The sequence below is a fragment of the Botrytis deweyae genome (genome assembly GCF_014898535.1).
Source record: "Botrytis deweyae strain B1 chromosome Unknown BDEW_069, whole genome shotgun sequence".
NCBI classification, from domain to species: domain Eukaryota; kingdom Fungi; phylum Ascomycota; class Leotiomycetes; order Helotiales; family Sclerotiniaceae; genus Botrytis; species Botrytis deweyae.
Genome location: NW_024066276.1, coordinates 31,517 through 51,237, shown reverse-complemented (window position 1 = coordinate 51,237; position 19,721 = coordinate 31,517). Strand labels below are relative to the sequence as shown.

The 19,721-nt window shown below is 29.2% G+C and overlaps 3 protein-coding genes across 3 annotated transcripts; 1 reads left to right on the top strand and 2 right to left on the bottom strand.

Moving 5' to 3' along the window:
* Positions 1 to 2,806: 2,806 nt before the first annotated feature.
* On the top strand, positions 2,807 to 6,353 carry EAE98_012460 (uncharacterized protein; the record flags this gene model as incomplete). Its single annotated transcript, XM_038960085.1, has 11 exons — positions 2,807 to 2,976; positions 3,027 to 3,126; positions 3,182 to 3,356; positions 3,415 to 3,434; positions 3,484 to 4,260; positions 4,294 to 4,332; positions 4,401 to 4,464; positions 4,512 to 4,711; positions 4,767 to 4,989; positions 5,065 to 5,468; positions 5,559 to 6,353. 11 exons carry the CDS (start codon positions 2,807 to 2,809, stop codon positions 6,351 to 6,353), a joined length of 2,967 nt encoding a protein of 988 aa, XP_038803562.1.
* Positions 6,354 to 6,959: 606 nt separating this feature from the next.
* EAE98_012459 (uncharacterized protein) lies at positions 6,960 to 8,633 on the bottom strand. The gene is made up of 3 exons (XM_038960084.1): positions 8,456 to 8,633; positions 7,502 to 8,394; positions 6,960 to 7,433 (listed from the first exon to the last, which is right to left on the bottom strand). Exons 1-2 carry the CDS (start codon positions 8,505 to 8,507, stop codon positions 7,691 to 7,693), a joined length of 756 nt encoding a protein of 251 aa, XP_038803561.1. The 5' UTR covers positions 8,508 to 8,633; the 3' UTR covers positions 6,960 to 7,433; positions 7,502 to 7,690.
* A 9,829-nt stretch (positions 8,634 to 18,462) lies between these two features.
* EAE98_012458 (uncharacterized protein) lies at positions 18,463 to 19,584 on the bottom strand (the record flags this gene model as incomplete). The annotated part of the gene is made up of 2 exons (XM_038960083.1): positions 18,463 to 19,509; positions 19,552 to 19,584. The coding sequence occupies 2 exons, from the start codon at positions 19,582 to 19,584 to the stop codon at positions 18,463 to 18,465; spliced, it is 1,080 nt and encodes a 359-aa protein (XP_038803560.1).
* Between the last annotated feature and the right edge of the window lie 137 nt (positions 19,585 to 19,721).

Below are 19,721 nucleotides of genomic sequence, written 5' to 3'. Positions count from 1 at the left end.
AATACTAATAATACTAATAATACTAATAATACTAATAATACTAATAATACTAATAATACTAATAATACTAATAATACTAATAATACTAATAATACTAATAATACTAATAATACTAATAATACTAATAATACTAATAATACTAATAATACTAATAATACTAACCCTAAGCTCAGAGTTGAGTTAGAGTTAAAAATATGCATACGCTTATAGGTTTCCTAAATAATAAATTATAAAATAATGAAAACTAGTACAGATGTATAAATAAGGGAATTCACTTCAAAGGATTCTCTTCAATACAATAACAACTGTATTAAAGATATTTAGGCGAAAGCGAAGGAGACTAGTTCTTTCAATAATGCTTATATAAGGCCTACTATTTCCCTCATTAGCTAGCTCCTTAGATTGAATACAAATAGACATTTAGGGGCCTACACATAATGGGAACTACATCTTCCGTATCTCTCTCTCAAACCAACAACAGATCCCTCAAATTAAGAGATAATTCAATTCTAATTTCAGATTTGAATTCTTTACAAAACATCAAATTTAATTATATATTAATATTTATAGAAATTATAAAAAGAAAGCTTTTTATAAGCCTATTGAAAACGCATATCCCATTATATATATTCGACCGGAAAGCAGGGCGCATCTAGGGTATTAGGGTTGTTTTCTCATATAAAAAACGTTCGAGCTTGTGTATTCCATCGGAATGTACGCCTCGTATAAGAGGTACCTAGGCTATATACTAATAAATTGAAGTAGTTTTATAAGTTTTTCCTCTTTTATTCGACCGGAATAATTCTACTCTAGTGTCGGTAATAACTTATAACCTATCAGAAGAGGTTTTATAAATTTGTAAATATGAAAATAATCTAATTATAGAGATATATATTATATATAGAGTATATAATCACTTACTTTGCTTCTACAAATCCATAATAGTCAGAAACCCTAGATATTATTTAATATTGGTAAAATCGTTAATACTAGTTAATCGGATATTAGCCTCAAATAAGTATAGAAATGAAGTAGTATTTGAAGTCAAGGTCCGTTCAAGCTTCGACATATCAGTTATATCTGGCTTCCTCTACAAAACTGAGATACAGCCTAGACCAGCCACTCAATAATAATTATAGTAAGTTTGAGCTGTACAGGATTGATATTTACGGACTAGTCACTCGTGACATATAATTCGACAGATTTTCCACCGAGATTACAGCGTTCAACTTCGCTTAGTTAATTCCGAGCGAAGCCGGATTTTCTTAACACGTATACACTATACGTAGTTTCTAAGTAAAAACGACAAATATAATATTATTTATACAATCGCCTGTGATTTGATCGTAAACAAGACACTTCTAACTGGAGTTCTAAGCCTGATGTAGGAGTACAGTTAACTGCTCCTCATTACTCGGTATTGTTTTAAATAAATGCCGACCTCAAATCTAGCCGGATTTCTTACTCAAAACTATACTTATTTACTATTCTCAAAATTCAGTATTAAAAGAAGGAATATAATTAGATACTTCGAATATTGAAGATATATAGAATATCAATAAATAAATTTGATATCAAAATTTTAGAGTTTTTAAAATCAAATCGAAAAACTTTTGATATAATAAAATCTCTTTCAAATAATACTTTTTTGGGATTCGCCTTAAACATTTAAAGTCTAAAAATAAGCGAATTTTCATTTCTATACTTTTAATATTTTGATTTTCGAAATAATTCGATAAACATATTGAAATGTTCTAATTTGAAAATAGATTTTTAAAATTCAATCAAATATTTATATATACACATAAAAGTTCAAATCTTAATTTTTTATAGTTGAAATAATATTGAATTTTCAAATAAATAACTTTTGATTAGTTTTAATGTGATATATACTAACTAAAATGAGGTCGGCATTTATTTAAAATAATACAGAGTAGATTGTAAATAACATATTTCTAGCTAGCCTTCTCAAGTTCTCAATCATATCCGGAAAGAATCTGGAATCTGAAATTTACATTTTTATTATATAGTATATCGAAAAGAAGAAATCTATAGCAAATATTTACTCTTTATCTGATAGGATATCGATCATGTAATCAGATACATCGCGCTGTATTAACTAGCGAGGCGCTAGCACCTACTATTATATGTATATAGGTTTCTATAGTTTATAATGATCAAGAACGATTATAATTATAATAGACTAAAGTGCTTTATACTTATTAATTATCTTAATATCAACAATTACACTGAAATATATCTGAATACTTAAGATATTATCTAAAGTCCATTCGGAGTCTATCCGAAGTATTCCAGAACACTAATATTAAGTATTTTAAAATTGATAAATAATAAATAAAAGAGATGTCTTTGAGTAGTAAGCTTTTTTAAGATGGCTCAAATGACTCAAAAGAGAAGTAATCAGAGAGTGGAGTACTCGGCGAAAGTAAGTTAGCGTTAGTGCTTACTCGTATTGAGTCCGAGTACGAGACTCCGAGTACGAGGTCGAGAATGAACAAGTCCCCTGCAACCGATTCGAAAAATGCAAGTCTAAAGGACTCCAGATGATGCGTCGTGCAAGTGTATGGCTGCGGGGTCATCGGAGAATGTCATATCACTTCCAAGAAGCTTCGGTCCTCCAGTTTCCACTTGTTATATGAGACCACTAACTACAGTATTGTTGGAGCGCTCATGACAGATGCGGAGTTATTGCATAATACCCACATCTCTAAATTTCTAATATTTCATAGTTATAAGCAAACTTTCCCAAAAAAAACAAATTCTGAGACAAATAAACATTGTCTTAATGTTTCTTCAATTCGCTATGTTCTCTTCATTTAAGCTTCTCTTCACGTGCCTCGTCACTCTAAAGACAATCGCTGCACACCCTGCTATTGATCGACATAGTAACGATGAAAATAACAGAGGCACGTTTCATAATCCTGCTAACCATGTTAGACCAAAGTTCAGATACTGGTATAATGGAATCACTGATGAAACTTGAAAGAGAAGCTTACAACAAATAGGCTTCCGGATGCAAGCATAGATCCCGCTGGTATCGCTGCTGACATCAAGGACATTGGTTCCATTGGAGCTGGAGGCATTGAACTGTGCAACTATTACCTGGTAAGCTAAGTCGCAACACCAGATTGGCCAGAACCTTGCTGCTAACTTCAGACAGTACGGTGGACAAATTGGGAAACCGGCAAGTGATTGGAGCACTTACGGTTTCGGCACACCAGCTTACAACAAGGTTCTGAATGCTGCTGCTCAAGCAACAAAAGACAATGGTTTGGTTATCGATCTCGCGCTGGGACCGGAGTCTGGACAAGGAGTGCCAGCGGAATGGAACAACCGTTAGTCAACACTATGTTCGAGTTTCTTTGATTGCTTGCTGATACCGTTTATCAACAGCCGGACTCGCGTATGATCTTGTATGTTACATTACCTGCCAATCCTTGGCACAACACTAAAGCGTGGCAGATATCGCACAACATCAAGGTATCTGCAGGTGATAAATACGAAGGTAAGATCCCGGGCTACGGCAACGGAACATTGCTTTCAGTCACGACCGCTGCTATTCTTCAGTCAGAAAACTACAGCACACCCAATTTAGCGGCAGGCTTGATTCCTAATGAATTCATAAACTGGACCGTTTGGAATATCTCTGGAGACAGCCTAAGCGACGTAACCAGTGGAGTGCGTCCTGACGGTACGATCTCCCTTGAATTCCCGCAACACCAGACTGCAAAGGAATACTTTCTATGGGCATCTTATTTCAGGCTCTCTTCAGACCGGGCAGCTATACCCGGCTCTAATCCACAAAATTTTCTCCAAAATGGATCATTCGCCGTCGATCATTTTTCAACCCGTGGAGCCAAGGTAACGACAGACTTTCTGGAGAAGTACGTCCTAATAAACGGTGTGAAGGAGCTTTTTCAGCAGGTTGGAAAGTATAGTACGTTCAATGAAGCTCTTCTCAATCAGATTTATCCTGATCTTTACATTGTAGTATGGGAGGATAGCGTGGAGATAAAAAGCCGTCTCTATTGGACTCCAATTCTGGCCAACACGTTCAGAGAAATGCACGGATACGACATAGGAAAATATGCAATGCTTCTGGCAAATGATAATGGCCTAGGCTTTTCGACAGAATATCCAGACAGAGTGTACACGGATGCTCCAGATCGTGGTCAAGGCTATTTGTCCGACTATAGAGCTACAATGACAGCTTTGCTTTCGCTCTATTATGAACACCTTGTTAATTGGTCAAGGCGATATTTAGGACTGTAGTTCTCGGCGCAGACGGGATATAACCTCCCTGTGGATATGGTAAGTGCTAAGCTTTGCCTTTTATTGATTGCACTGTATTTTTAATTATTTATTAATATTACATCTAGCTTGAAGTCATTCCAGTCGTGAGCACACCCGAAGATGAGTCGCTCGCCTTCGGATCCTCCATTGGTAGGTTGAAATAACAAGAAGCATATTTTGGCTAATTTTTTATATAGACAACTACAGGCAGTTCGTTGGGCCTGCAAATTTAGCAGGTAAAAACATTGTTTCAAACGAAATGGGAGCAATATCTCGTTCGGCTTACCAGCAGCAACTTCCAGACTTATTGACCTTGGTCAAGCAAGCTTACAGCGCTGGAAATAACCAGATGGTAATACATGGTGCAACATACTCATATCAGTACCCAAACACTATTGTTCGTCTTGGAGTAACCGCCTTTTTGATATAAGTGCTAACATTATTCCTCGCAGTGGCCAGGCTTTGCACCATTTGGCTATTTGTTTTCAGAACCACACTCACGCCACCAGCCCGGTTGGACCTATGGATATTCCGATATTCTTGATTTTATTTCCAGAAACAACTTCATTCTTCAAAGTGGGGCTCCAAAAAGGGATGTGGTATTCTGGAGTAAGAAAACTCGTGAAGGGGAAATCATCACCCCTGTATACAATTACAATGATCTTGTCAATGCTGGTGGGTATTCATATTTCCTGGTCATTTTCACGTGAAGAAAGGTCATTCACAGTAAACACAAGCTTACTCTTGCAGGATACGGTTATGAATACCTTTCTCCGGGTAACTTCAAGCTTCCTCAGGCGATAGTTCGAGATCGTGTTCTCGCACCTGATGGCCCAGCATACAAGCTATTGATTGTGCTTTCAACCGAGGTTCTTACAACAGATGGTGTCGAAAGTCTTGCAAAATACGCAGCACAAGGCTTACCCATTGTGATTTCTGGCGGGATACCGAACCAAATTGCATCTTCTAAGGGTCTATCAGATGCACAACAAAAATTAAAATCGCTTGCAGCTCTTTCAAACGTTCACTTGGTTGCAGGCGGACCGCTGGCTTCTGTTATTTCCTCGCTCGGTATTCAGCCGCTCACGAAAGTGACTGCGGACCAACCATGGTACACGTACTGGCGCGAAGTCAACAAAGGTCAAGAAGCGTACGTTTATATTTACAATGATGGCAACTTTACCTCAACAGGTAAGGTCGAATTTGCAAACACCAATGTACCATAATTTCTTGATGCATGGAAGGGTGATCAAAGGCCAGTCCTTGAATACGATTTGGGAAAGAATTCCACAACCATTCCACTCACTCTCGCAGCGCATCAATCTATCATTCTCGGTTTTCTGCGCGCCGAAGAGAAATCAGAACGACGTTTATATGTAACTTCTGGACCTTCCCCATCGCTCGAATATGTGTACGGCAAATCTGGCAACCTTGTCGCCAAAGTGCCTTTCTCCAGCAGCGATCTCGTAATCAAGAATTCCAATGGCAGAACAATCTGCATATCAGCCAATGAAGTTGCCAAGTCATTTGCTCTACATAACTGGACACTTGTGGCTGAAAAATGGGGTCCCCCCAGCAACTTCGACGACGCTTCGGCTACTTCCTCGAAAGTCAACGCTACCTATAAGCTTCCGTCTCTTCTCTCCTGGCCTCTCATTCCTGGCCTACAAAATACTTCTGGTGTAGGGTATTACAGCAACGAGTTCACATGGTCTGACACTCGTGTGGGTGCATTCATTGACTTTGGCCGCGTTGTACATACTTTGCGTGTTAGTGTCAACGGTAATCAACTGCCACCACTAGATGTTACACACGCAAAAGCGGATATTTCCCCTTATTTGGTGAAGGGAAAAAATGTAATTAACGCTACCGTTTCAACAACGTTGATAAACGGCCTTCGTCCATATTTGGAAAGACTTAAGACAAGTGGGACTGGACCTCAAATTGGCACCCTGACTTTTGCAAATGTTGAGGTTGAAACGGGGTTGTTGGGAGAGGTAGTGATTACACCTTATGAACGCAAGGATGTACGGCCGTAATTGTGTTTTATGATTTTTATTAGAAACAGATTCGTTGAATTTACGATAAATACTAGAAGTAGCACTTGTTTGTATATTGATACCTAAAATAGTACTTTTTAAACGAATTCAAACTGAATTAGTACTTTTTATACTAAGATATCTTTCTAATAAGTATATGACTATCTAGTGATTTCTAAATTGGAAAAAAGAGATAAATTCATTAGTTTAGAATTAAAAATTTAAACGAAATAGCTTTCAAAAATTTCTTTTAAAAATTAGAGTTACTACTAATCATGATAACATTCTAGCTAGCTATTACTTATTCATCTGTAGATAAAATATCATTATATTTAATTTTATTATTAATTTTCAAAATAAATCTCGGACATCAACTAAAATAAATAAGTATATAACTCTAGTATATTATAATGAAAAGAATAGTTTGCTTGATTGTAAACTAGTTTGGAGATTAATATATAGAAAAGTACTATTATAACTTATAGTAAACCAGGTTACTTGAGGAACTGGATTACAAAATTCAGTTTTCTTTGTATAATCTCAATTTCTTATCTATACTTTTATACTTATTTTGGAATATAAACTTCACCCAATACAAAAACACCACTGCTATTCAACGTACTCCATACTATCGTAGTCCATCTCCATCTGGGCTGCCATCATGCTTTATTAGTTGCCTTCAGCATCTTTAGTGTTGTATTTTCATCTAGTATTTGAAGTTACCGTTTTATAAGAAGTCAGTGTTAATACAATTTCCATCCCAGTTCAGCTACTTTACCCCCGGCAAGCCATCCCCGACTCATCAACTTCAAAATCTCCCGCAGTGTTCTTAATTTTCGTAACATTGATTCTGGTTCAACTTCTGATTGTATTCTAGAAGTCAAAATAGCTGCAGCCTTATAAATCAGATGCAAGACGAATGGTGACATAGTTTGAAGATCAACAATGACATGGTTTTGGTCAAGTCCATTGAAAAGCTGCAAGATATCATCTATTAAAGTCGCGAAACCAATTGTTGATTCGATGGGACAGCGGCTTGCTATGCTATCATAAATTGAACTCGCCCAAGTCCCGTGGGGGCTGTGAAACATCAGCATGCTGCGCTTGGTGTCATAGTGGTGCTTATCCGAAAAGAAATATTACAGTACCGATGCATTTAGTAAGGTGAGATTAGTTTGGTATGAAAATTTGCATTTGATTGGTTCGACGTATGGTAAAGTCAAGGAACAGGATCCAGCCGGGGGCTTCACCCTTGCCATGTCCGTTCTGGGAATAGAATCGCCGGCGCCGTGATAGGCTCCCTTACCACAAATGCATCCCAATATTCTCATATTCCGTTAGTATGCCTTTGCAAGCGCAATACAGCTAAACCTCAAGTCGCCGCCGCCAGCTTCTTCTTCCATCCTGATCACTTTACCTATACCCTTTGCGATCCCATTCTCGCTCAACACATCCTCGTCGTCGGCTAACAAGCCTCGATCGAGCGGCCCTTTTCTGCTGCCTTCCAACTCCCACAAATGACCATCGTCCCCTTTCACAAACGCCACGAAATGCTGTCCCAATCTTTCCCCCTCTGAAGCACTGGGTGCAGCCGTGTCACCCATTTCTGCAACACTCTGATGCGCATCCTCGAACTCTTTGTCATCATACAGTACCTTCGCCCGTTCTTCCGTCTTTAGTGGAAGAGCCTGATCCCGCAGTCGAGACAACGTCGTACCTGGTAAAATGAACTCTTTCGTAGGCCCGTTGATAAGACAGTGAAGAAGCCCGATAGAACCGCAGGCGTGTCCAATCGTTTGCTTGAACCAGATCACGGGCTCGTCCCGGCCAAAGCCCTTGTAGACAGGTAATGGGCTGTCCTCAATTAGACGAGATGTGTTCCAGGAAGGAGTGAGCGGGAAGATGACCAGGAGAGCATGGACTGGACGGGGGATCATGGACCAAAGACCTGGGTCAGTAAGAGAGTAGACATCGTAGAATGCGAGATCGGGGGAAAGACCAAGCTTCTTAGCTAGCGCATTCATGACCTCGGGATTGTTCTCTACCATGGAGCAGAATAAGCATGTGAGCTTTGTGATTTGTAAGATGCAATTCAATCCTACCTAGAACCGTGAACGTCTTCTTGCCATTGTGGAAGGTGGCAGGTATAGGCATGATGGTAGTGACAAAGTAGAATTCAGATGTGAGGGATCGAAAGTGGATCTGTTCAATCGAAAGTAGATTACTGAATCGTCTTTGTTTTCACCATCATACTGCGAAACGGCACATACTTTGTCTGCAGAGAATCGTCATCTTGATGCCTAATGGCAGTCACGAAGACACGCACGGGCATTGTTTTGCTCCACCTCCGTTGCGGGGATTACTAAGCAGCCCAGAAAAAAGCTGCTGCGCGCGCCCTGCACTTCAGTAATAATAAGGGCCTGTTCGGATCGTTTTTTTAATTTATTAACAAAATACTTTGTTGACTAATAATTTAGTCTAAATTACATGGATTTCTAAAATGTAGAGTAACGAATGTTAATAAATATTATCAAATACTAATTAAAGTTATATTACAGATTTAATAAGGCTCGACAAAACCACTATATAAATTTTGAAAATTTATAAATTTATATTTTATAGTTTTTTATAGATCAATATAAGCATTCGATAAATTACTTTTTTTCAATTTTATTATCAATATAGATTATTAAATAATATTCGCATTCGGTATATACTTATTTATACTTATATTATTAATAAATATAGATCTATATTGTTAGAGTAGATAATAGCAATAAATCAACTAGGTATAATGTAGCACAAAGACTTTTCATTAATTCTTCTAAACTATAAAAATTCTACAATTTATAATTATACGCGGATTGGTATTGGCCCGAAATAGCCCCGCAGGGACTACTCATATACCCTCACCAACCCTTATACAGATTGACCGTAATAGAGCTCCTTATATTACATATTACATCCCAAAATATATATATTTACTTCTCAAACTTGATTTGTATAATATAAAAAAATGAAATATTAAATAATTGTATTCGGACTGTATTTCAAAAGAAAATAAGAATACTATAAAACTACAAACAATCAATAAATAATATTCTAATGTGTTCATTACTTTTATTAATAGATTATTAAAGGTTTTATAAGTTCTCTTTAATTCTCTAAATTCTTTTCCCTTTTAATAAATTATTCCTTATTATTCCTTTACTTATTCTTATCTTATTATAACTATTCCTTAATCTATTAACCCCTAAATAATTGTAATTTAATTTATAGCAAATTCTACTAAATTGATTATTTCTATATACCTTTATTATTTTAAGTATATTATATCCTCTGCCCTCAAAGATTTCTATTATTATAACAAAAATCCTTATACTAAATATAATTATTACTATATTCAAAAAAAGATTTACTAATTAATACCTTCCCAATACATTCCCAACATCAATTTACTATATCAAATCTAAACTTTTTAATAAATTATTTTTGTTAATAATCAAAAAGAAGAAAATACTAAAATTATAATAATATATCAAAACAAGTACTATATTAAGAATATAGAGACCTTTTTATAAAAGAAGAATAAACAGAATAATACTAAAAAACTAAAATTATTTGAAATATTATTTCTATTTATCATAAAGAAATTGGATTAAATAAATGATTTCATAAAACGCTTTATGGATTTATATCAAACTATTATTAATTACCCTTTGTTTTCTCATAATAGTATTTAACTGATTTTTTGGATTCTAAAATAATTTATTTGTATTGAATATTATTATTCTAGATTTTGTTATAAGATTAATAGTTATAGTAAATTCGGATAATAAAGGCGATTTTATAGTTCCGATTGTTTATCTCTATATTATTAATATTCTCATCCCACCCCCTATTCTTCCAGAAGGTAAGACTCCGGGTATTATAAATATACTAGCTGGTTTGAAAAATTGTAAATCCCCTTATACCAATATTTAATTATTATTTTGCTCTCATTCCTGTATTTGTTTCTCTATACCCAAAAAAGATTGTTTTAAATATAATATTCTAATAAATTTCTTTCTGATTTTAGTAACGATAAAAAGAATAACCCTTTTCTTTATTAAATTACTAGTACCCTTTAATATTCTAATATTTCTCGTATTTCTAAAAGTGATATTAGTATTATTATTTTTCAGGTGAAAAAGTATATTATTAGAGATTTGATAATTTCTATTTATTAATCTATTATTAGAATTTTAGTTATTTAAACTATCCTTTTTTCTTGTAAAGCTTTTTATATAGTTTCGAAATAAAAGATAGTATTGGTTATTGCTAATTTCTTTTTTAATTCTTAATATTAGGATATTAATGTTTTGTTAAAAGCTAAGGCTCTTTGTATGAGTTATTCTGTTTACATTAAAGAATTTGATATTATTATAAGTTTTTTTGAAAATATTCGATTTTATAAATATTTGTGGATTGTTAATAATTAGTTAATAGAGATTCGAATATTCAGTAAGGTTTTTATAAAAATAGAGAAAAAGGAAAGTAGGAATAAGAATAAAGTGAGTATACTTTCAGCAAATAAAAATAAGCGAAGTAATAGTAATATAGATAATACTATTTTTAGAGTTTTTCTTTTTATGCCAAATCTTTTTGATATATAGAATAAAAGGATTAATTTTACTATAGAATCCTTTTAATATACTAATATAGCAATATCTCTATAACAATATCCTTATATTAATTAAAGATATATTTTTGCTAGAAATAAAGCTTTATAAAAAGAATAGTAATAATTTCATTAGCTGAATATTAATAAAGATTTAGATAATATTAATCCTGATATTTATAAATTGAAGTCTGAAGTATTCTAGAGATATTAGAATGAATTGATATACTTAGTAATAGTATATAATATATTAGTAAATAAAGAATTATGTTCTTGTTTTTGTTAGAGTAGGAAAAAGTAGAAAAAGGAATATTGCAAATAGCTTTGTATTGCCAGTGATTTGCTTATAGATATATAGCAAAACCCTATTGTTTTATAGCTTTTCTTTTTTTTTCTTTTAAATTATATATTGATAATTCCCTTTTTTTATTATATTCTTTTAATACTTTTTTTGTATTATTGAGATTATAAAGGGCTTTTTATATATCTTCTGTAAATTGATAGTTTTTCCATCAAATTAGATATTAAATATCTTTATTTCTTTTTCTATATACTATAATCTTTTTTATTTTATATTCTAAATAATTGTTTATTTCTTCTAATAATAATAGGTTAGTAGTACCCTATCGTTTATATTATAATTCTAATAAGAAAATATAAAAGATATTATAAATCTTATAGATAAATAGTAGTTTAAGTTTATATACTTAACTATCGGTTTTTATATTTATTATTTAAAAAGAGCCTATAAATCTATTCAAAAACTTCTTTTTGGATTAAAGTTACTTAATATTTCGGGTGTTTAATATTATTTTGTCTCCAATATTATATTACTAGAATATTGTACCCTTTATATTCCTTAATTTTCGGTTTATAACTATTTATCATAGTTTTTTTAATTTTTCTTTTTCTTTATTAAGGGAAGCGATTCGCTTATATACAGCTAATGCCCTTTCTATAACATCAGTATTTTTATTAATATAATAGAATAGAATATTGATAGAAATCTATATATCGTTTGGAATAGACTTATATTTATTATATTATACTATGTAGTATTATAAATAAACTCTGCAAATAGTAGTAATGAAGTTTAATTGTTTTATTGATAATTAAAATAATAATTAATATAATAAATCAAATTCTAATTTTATTGCTTTATTTACCTGTTAATTTAAAAATGGAATATAGTAGATAACTTGTATTATATTTGCAGATAAAAAAGGAAACTATTCTAGAATTTGCTTGTAAACTATAATCCCCTATTTAATACAATACCTTTTAATATCCTAAAATCTTTAAATATATTCTATATCAATATTTAAGTGAGTTTTGATGAAATAATTGTTTTATTAATGGGTATATATCAAGCAAACTTTGTAAATCTATTAATAATTACTAAAATTATATTATATATATACTTATTTAGTTTGAATAAAAATAGATCTATAATAAAATCTATAATTATCTTTTTCCAAAATCCATAGAAAATAAAAAAGATTTATAATTTGCTATAGAGCTTATACCTTTTAATAATAATATACTAACATATTATATATGTTTTAATATATATTTTTATATCCTTTTTTATTGAAAACTAAAAGTATTTAGATTTTAAGATTTCTAAAGTTTTAGAGATATTTCAATATTCATTTATAGAGTTATTATAATAAGCTTCTAAGATCTCTATTTTTAAAGCAAAATCTAATAATATATAAATATTTCTATTATATCTAAAAAACTTATCGATATTTATTTATTAAGATAAGGCAATTCTAGTAAAATATAGTTTTTGATTTAGATATTCTTTATTCTTTATAAAATCATTATTTACTTAAAAATATAATAAAGCATTTCTCATTATCTTTAATATTGATTTAAATACTATTTCATCTTTTATCAAAATATAAACTATTTAATATAATATCAACTATTTACAATCAATTTTAATTAATAAATACTTGAGTTTACAAAATAATAGATTATACTTTTTTCTTTATAAAAGATCTATAATATTATATAAAAACTCTGTTTTTTTAATAAGGAAACTTTGAAATAGATTTATAATTATTAATCTATTTTTTAATTTATTCTAAAGGATTAAAAACATATTATTTATATTATTTATATCAATAGTGTAATTAGAATAGTATAATAATCTATTTACAGAATTCAATCTTCCAGCCCTATATACTATTTCGAAATTATATACAATTAAAACCTCTATTTACCTTACTTATTAACTATTCAGACTTTTTTTTATTATAAAATACTAGAGATTATTGTAATCCAATTTAATTATAATAGTATATCAACTTTCTATTATATAATAATATTATTATATAAAAGCAATATATATTACTAATAATTCTTGATTATAAATGAAATATTATTACTTTATTGAATTTAGCTTTTTTAAATAAAATATAATAGAATACTATTGTTGAATTAATATTTCTTTAATTCCTTTCGAGAAGAGCTATAATAATATATAATCTAAAGTAAAGATTGAAGTATTGATTTTGATTATTATATAAAATAAAAAATAAAAATACTAGAGAATAAATATTAATATAAAGGCTTTTTTTAATATTTCAAATACCTTTTATACTTCATTAATTCATTTAAATTCGATTATTATCTTCCCTTTTTTTATTCCTTTTATCAATACAATTATGCTATAAGCCATTACTAAATAGATTTTAATAAATTATTAATAAAAGTTCGTAAAACCAAAAAATATCTATACATCTTTAAGACTATTAGATATTAGCCATTCTATTATAATTTGAATATAGCCCGATTTTATAGTAATATCTATAAATAAAACAATATATTCCAGAAATTCCATTTTATTAATATAAAAAACATACTTCTTTAGTTTTATATAAAGCTTATATTCAATAAATCGTATAAGGATTTTTCGGATATTTATTGTATATAGCTCTATCTTTTAAATAAATCAAAATATTATTAAGATATATTATATAAATGCTATTCGTCAAGCTGGATAAAGTTTGATTAATATATATTTGAAATGTTATAGGGGTATTAATAAAACTGAAAGATATTACCCTATATTCGTATTGGTTATACTGTATATGAAATATAGTTTTTTATTTATTTTTTATTTTTATATAAATTCGATAATAAGTATCTCGTAAATCTAACTTAATAAATATAATATCTTATTGAAATTAATTTAGGAATTTATTAATAAAAAATAAAGGGATTTAATTTTTTCTGATAATCCAATTAAACTTTTAATAGTCAATATATAGTTAATAGTCTCCTTCTTTTTTTAGAATGAATATAATAAATGTTTTTATTAAATTAATAGATCTTCTTATTTATTTATTTTTTTAATATTTATTTAAATATTCTTATAATATTATTAATTCTTTTTTTAATAAAAAATAAATCAGATTTTAAAAAGAAATCAAATCAGATTTGAGATTAATATAATACTTTATTGGATGGTATTTAAATAAAAGGCTATTTTTGTTTTTTGAGAAAGTCTTTTTATATTTCTGGAATTCTTCTAATATTTTATATAAGATTAATACGAATATTAGATAACCCCCTTTTATTTTTGATTATAAAATCGTTTTATTTAAAAAAATTATAAAAACTATTTTGCTTTTCTTTATTTCCCAATAAAATTCTTTTATAAAAATAATCTCAAGATTATTTAAAATAAAATGATATTGAAATAATATTGATTTTTAATTAATATCAAGATTGATTATTTATAACTATAAAAAATCTAGAATAATATTTATCTGTAATAGATTCAGTATTACTAATATAAAACTATAAATATAGATTTTCTTTTCCCCTTTTTCATTTTTTATTTTGATAGGAAATTTATAATTCCTGTATAATATAATTATGATATTATTTGTTAATATAAGAGAAATACTTTTCTTAATAAAGATTTAATCCCATTCAATATATTTACTTTACTATATAATATTGACTTATATTCCCAAATCAATAAAATATCAAAATACTATCAGTTTACTATTATTATTAAAGATCGCCATAATTATAAAGATTATCCGCCCTTTTTTATATAAACCCAGTATTAATAGAATATTTATTATAATTGCTAGATCTAGATATTTCCCATATAAATAGCTTTAAAGAGGTTATTTTGATATTCAGATTCTTTATACCTTCCTTTATAATATTTATATACAAAGTCATTCTAATAATTTATAATAATATACCCCTTCTATTAGCATTTATAGTATATAGTGATTCGTATATGCTTTGTATACAATATATTAATAGGGTATTTTAGCATCTTGAAGAATTCCTTTTAAAAGGATTAATTGGATTCTTGAATCTCTATTTTAATAATTAAGATTAGATTGTTTTCTAAATAAAAGTATTTAAGGATATTTTGATATTGAAAAAATAATTGATTATACTTACAAAATCAATATAAATTCTTTATATTTCTTTCTTAGAATAATTTCTTTATATTTTTTAATTTATAGATTTATTTTATAAGCTTATTACATGATTTAGATTATTATAAAGATTCTGATATTTTCCTAATTATACTGGGTAATAAATCTATTAAAAACCTTTTAACCCGAATACTCTTTACCTTCTACTTGATATTCTCCTCAAGATCTTTTAAATAAGTTATAAATATATTTATAGTTTTTCCTTCTTTTTATTTTATATATATAATCTTTTAAATTACTTATCACTATTTAATCCCTTTATTTATAATAATATTATACATATACTCCCTAAAATTTTCCCAATTTATTTCTTTATAACTTGATTTACTTATATATCAATACCAAATCACTAAAGACTATTATTCAAAATATTAAATAATATATTCTATTTTTTTAATATTAATAAGAAAATAATATTCATTATTACTTCAAAATATAATTTCTGCCTAAAAAAAGAAATTCTTAGTTTCTTCGATATTTTTTCCTTTATATTATTTCAATCTCTATAATTTTAGTAATTTTCCTTAATCAAGATTAATACCCTAATAGATTATATTCAGTATAGCTATAGATTGATTATACTCGATCGAGATAGTTATATATAAAATATAATCTATAGCTACCCTATAAACCTTTCTTATAATTATCATTTCTTCTTTTATTTCTTTAAATTATTAGATTAATAATATATTCTTATTATTATTAGAGGAGTGTAATTAGGCCGAGTAGGTATTGCTGTCGATATTCTATAAGAATTAATTGATAATTTTACTGGATTGATCTTAAATTATATTATAAGTATTCTGTTTTTCTTTTAAAATAGATATTCTTCTTATTGAAATCATAATAATATCGATAATTACTTAACTAAGAAATAGTTAACGGATTACTTTATATATAGAATAAAAAGAATTATTAGAATAGATAATAGCAATAAATCAATTAGATATAATGTAATACAAAGATTTTTCATTAATTCTTTTAAATTATAAAAATTCTATAATTTATAATTGTGTATAGGTTGATATTAGCCCGAAGTAGCCCTGTAGGGGCTATTTATATACTTTCGCCAGCCCTTACACGAATTGACCGTGATATATATTACCTAAAAAATCGATCCGAACGGGCCCTAAGTCGAGTACTCTATTTTCTGGCCAGTATTGAATTATTCTTTATTATAAAAAATCTCAAAAAACTTTCTTCTTTATAAATAGAATTTATTAAAAATCTATATATATATAATTCAGATTGTTTTAAACTTATTCTGAAGTTTTTAGGTTTTTAGGATTTTTCTAAAATGAAATCTAAAACTTCAAAATATCGATTCTTTAATTTATATAAAAATCATATACAAATTTAAAACTTTTATAAAATCTTTAATTTAACGATAATTATTGAAAGAAAACTATATATTCTTTGAAAAGTTTTGAACTTTAATTTATATAGAAATTTATAACATAATTAAAAAAAATTACTAAATATAGAGATATAATATATAATAAATTTAGAATAATAAAAATAATCTCTATCATTTCAAAATTATTCTTCTAAATATTTGTTTAAAAGAAATTTTCTATTGGTTTTAAATCTTTTAAAATAAATATACTATAAGTTTGTAATAAATTTAAGAATTTGTTTTTAGCAATTTTTACTAAAAACATTATTAAAGATTTTATAAAAGTTTCAAATTTGTATATAATTCTTATATAAATTTAAAAATCAATATTTTAACACTCAGAAATCGATTTAGAAAAATCCTAAAAATCTAAAATTTTCAAAGTAAACTAAAAATAATCTAAATTGTATATATAAATTTTCAATAAATTTAATTTATAAATAAGAGAGTTAAAAATATCATTTTTAGAATTAAAAGGTAGTCTAAAAGAGGAATGACTAGAAAGCGAGATACTCAACTTAGCTTTACCCCGTCGTCATATTAAAAGTATAAGTTTATACGACTGTTTGAGTATAATAACAAGAATAGCGTTGTAAATGCTTAATAATATAAATCTATAAATCTATTATTCTTCTCGTTGAGGATAATCTGTGAAAACGTTACTATATTTCTATACGATTTCCCACGCCGCTAGTTTTTATTATATTATTATTCTTGAACTTTAAGTTATAAAGTAGTATGTTTTCATCTGGTATTAATAGACATTTGAGTTTAATTAAATTAATCTCGTTGCTTGAAAATTGAGCTATAATAAACATTCGAGGCGAGTTAGCTCGCTAGTATTTCGGAGAACCTAATTTTCGATATCTAATAAGCCTTTAATATCGAAAGGTTGAAAGTAAAGCTTATTCTTTGTTTTTATTTTATTTTCTTCTAATTCTTTATATAATTGAATTTATCATAAAAGATATTATATAACTATATATAAATTGAATTCCTGAGCATAGAAAATATAGTTAATATACATTATATAAAGATTCCGTAAATTCTAACGTATAAGTTTCTTTTGCTACTCTTAAAGGTTAGCTTTTATAATAATAAGAAACCATTATTATGATAGTAGTAGAATATCGAGTTAATTAAAGCTTAGGAACGAATCGAATATATAATATAAGAATTAAATGAAAGTCAATTTATAAGAGCGATACTGAATTGAGGTGAAATTGCTTACTTTTTTCTAGATTTTCTTTAAAGAATGTTCTAGGTTTATATAGTTTATAATAAAATTCTAGTAGTTTTTATACTTACAAATAAGATCTATTTAAATTATGTTTTATAGAATTATAGTATATATTGAAAAGAGAGTATATCAATCAATTTAGTTTATTTTATTATTAATTTTCTATATAATTCTATATTATTCTACTCTACTATAAATCAATTTGATAAAAGATATTTTTAATAATTATATAATAATATAAAGTTATTATATAATTATATTATAATATGATAATATAAAATTATGATATAAAACTATAATATAAAACTCTAATATAAAATTATAATATACATATATTATTTATCAAAATATCTTTCAATTAGTAAGATACTAATAAGTAATTTAATAGATTTATTATAGAATTTCACAGCTACGCTTCGAAACAAATCAAAGAACGTCTCCGGGACATCGTCTAGACCTAACTTCTGTACTACAACACCGGGGAAAGCTTCATACTTGACTTTTATTGGCTCTATATCAACGTCGCCGAGTGTCATAACGGTATAAGTTTGGTACCGACGAAGGGATGAACCACTTTCAAGAACTTTGTGAAGATTGTCGGAAATCATTGGTTTTGTATTTAAAATCTCACAGAAATTAAATCCAGGACGTTTGTGAACAATAAGATCGAGAAGAGAATTATCAGTCAAGTTGGAGATCATCTTATCGACATCTGGCTTCCAAACAGTGCGAAGGTATGGGTGACGATCTATCGTTCTAAGGTCATCAAGTGCTTCCGAGTATTGATTGCATGATAATTCTTCAATTTCAAACAATGGCTTGCCTTCAGGTGAGGAAAGCTGACACCATCCGCTCATGGCACGTAGACTGAAAATTTCTGCATGTGCAAGGACCTTGCCTTTTCCAGGGGTCAATTGAGAGATTTGATCATCATCGCCCCAGAACCATAAGGAGACATTGGCCATGGACGTTGGAACAAATGATCTTTTTAAGCCGGCTAAGGAGACTTTGTGTGCTACAATCAGTACAACTTGAATACAGGTGTCCATCGCTGCGGGGTGTACGATACATGCTGAATCATGCTCGGAGACGCCTTCAGGACAGAGCTCAGTGTCCGCAACGGTTTCTTCCAGAGCTGGATTGGTACGAATATTACTTAACCTTTTGCAAACCACGGTACCAAGTTCGAGCAGCTTTTGGTTCCTGTAGTTTACTTCATCGAATCTTGGAGCCATGGCAACAGCCTTCTTCTTTGTGACAGTTCCAATACAATGATTCGTCCAATTGCCAGCTTGAATAGACGATATTGTGAACTCCGCAATCGTTTTGGACGTAATCGAAGCATTTATAGTGGCGATATTCCATTGTGGTAACAATCTCCACTTGGGATCCAGAAGGTGGGATGTTTAATGCAGATGTGATACTAATATTGGGAAGGAAATATCGGAAAGCCCCATTGATCGTCAGCTTGTCGTGGAAAAATTGACGAGCAGCCTCGGTTGCAATTGCTAAGTAGCCAGTTCCGGGCAGCACAGGTTGCGGTCCAAGTTGATGCTCCTCTAACCACGGGAAATTTTTAGAGACATGCATATTC

Bases quoted from the DNA above. Each gene is read 5' to 3' on its own strand.
- EAE98_012459 (XM_038960084.1), bottom strand. From the start codon at position 8,507: ATGCCTATACCTGCCACCTTCCACAATGGCAAGAAGACGTTCACGGTT. The intron at 8,395-8,455 runs GTAGGATTGAAT...GCTCCATGGTAG, and splicing joins GAAGACGTTCACGGTTCTAG to AGAACAATCCCGAGGTCATG.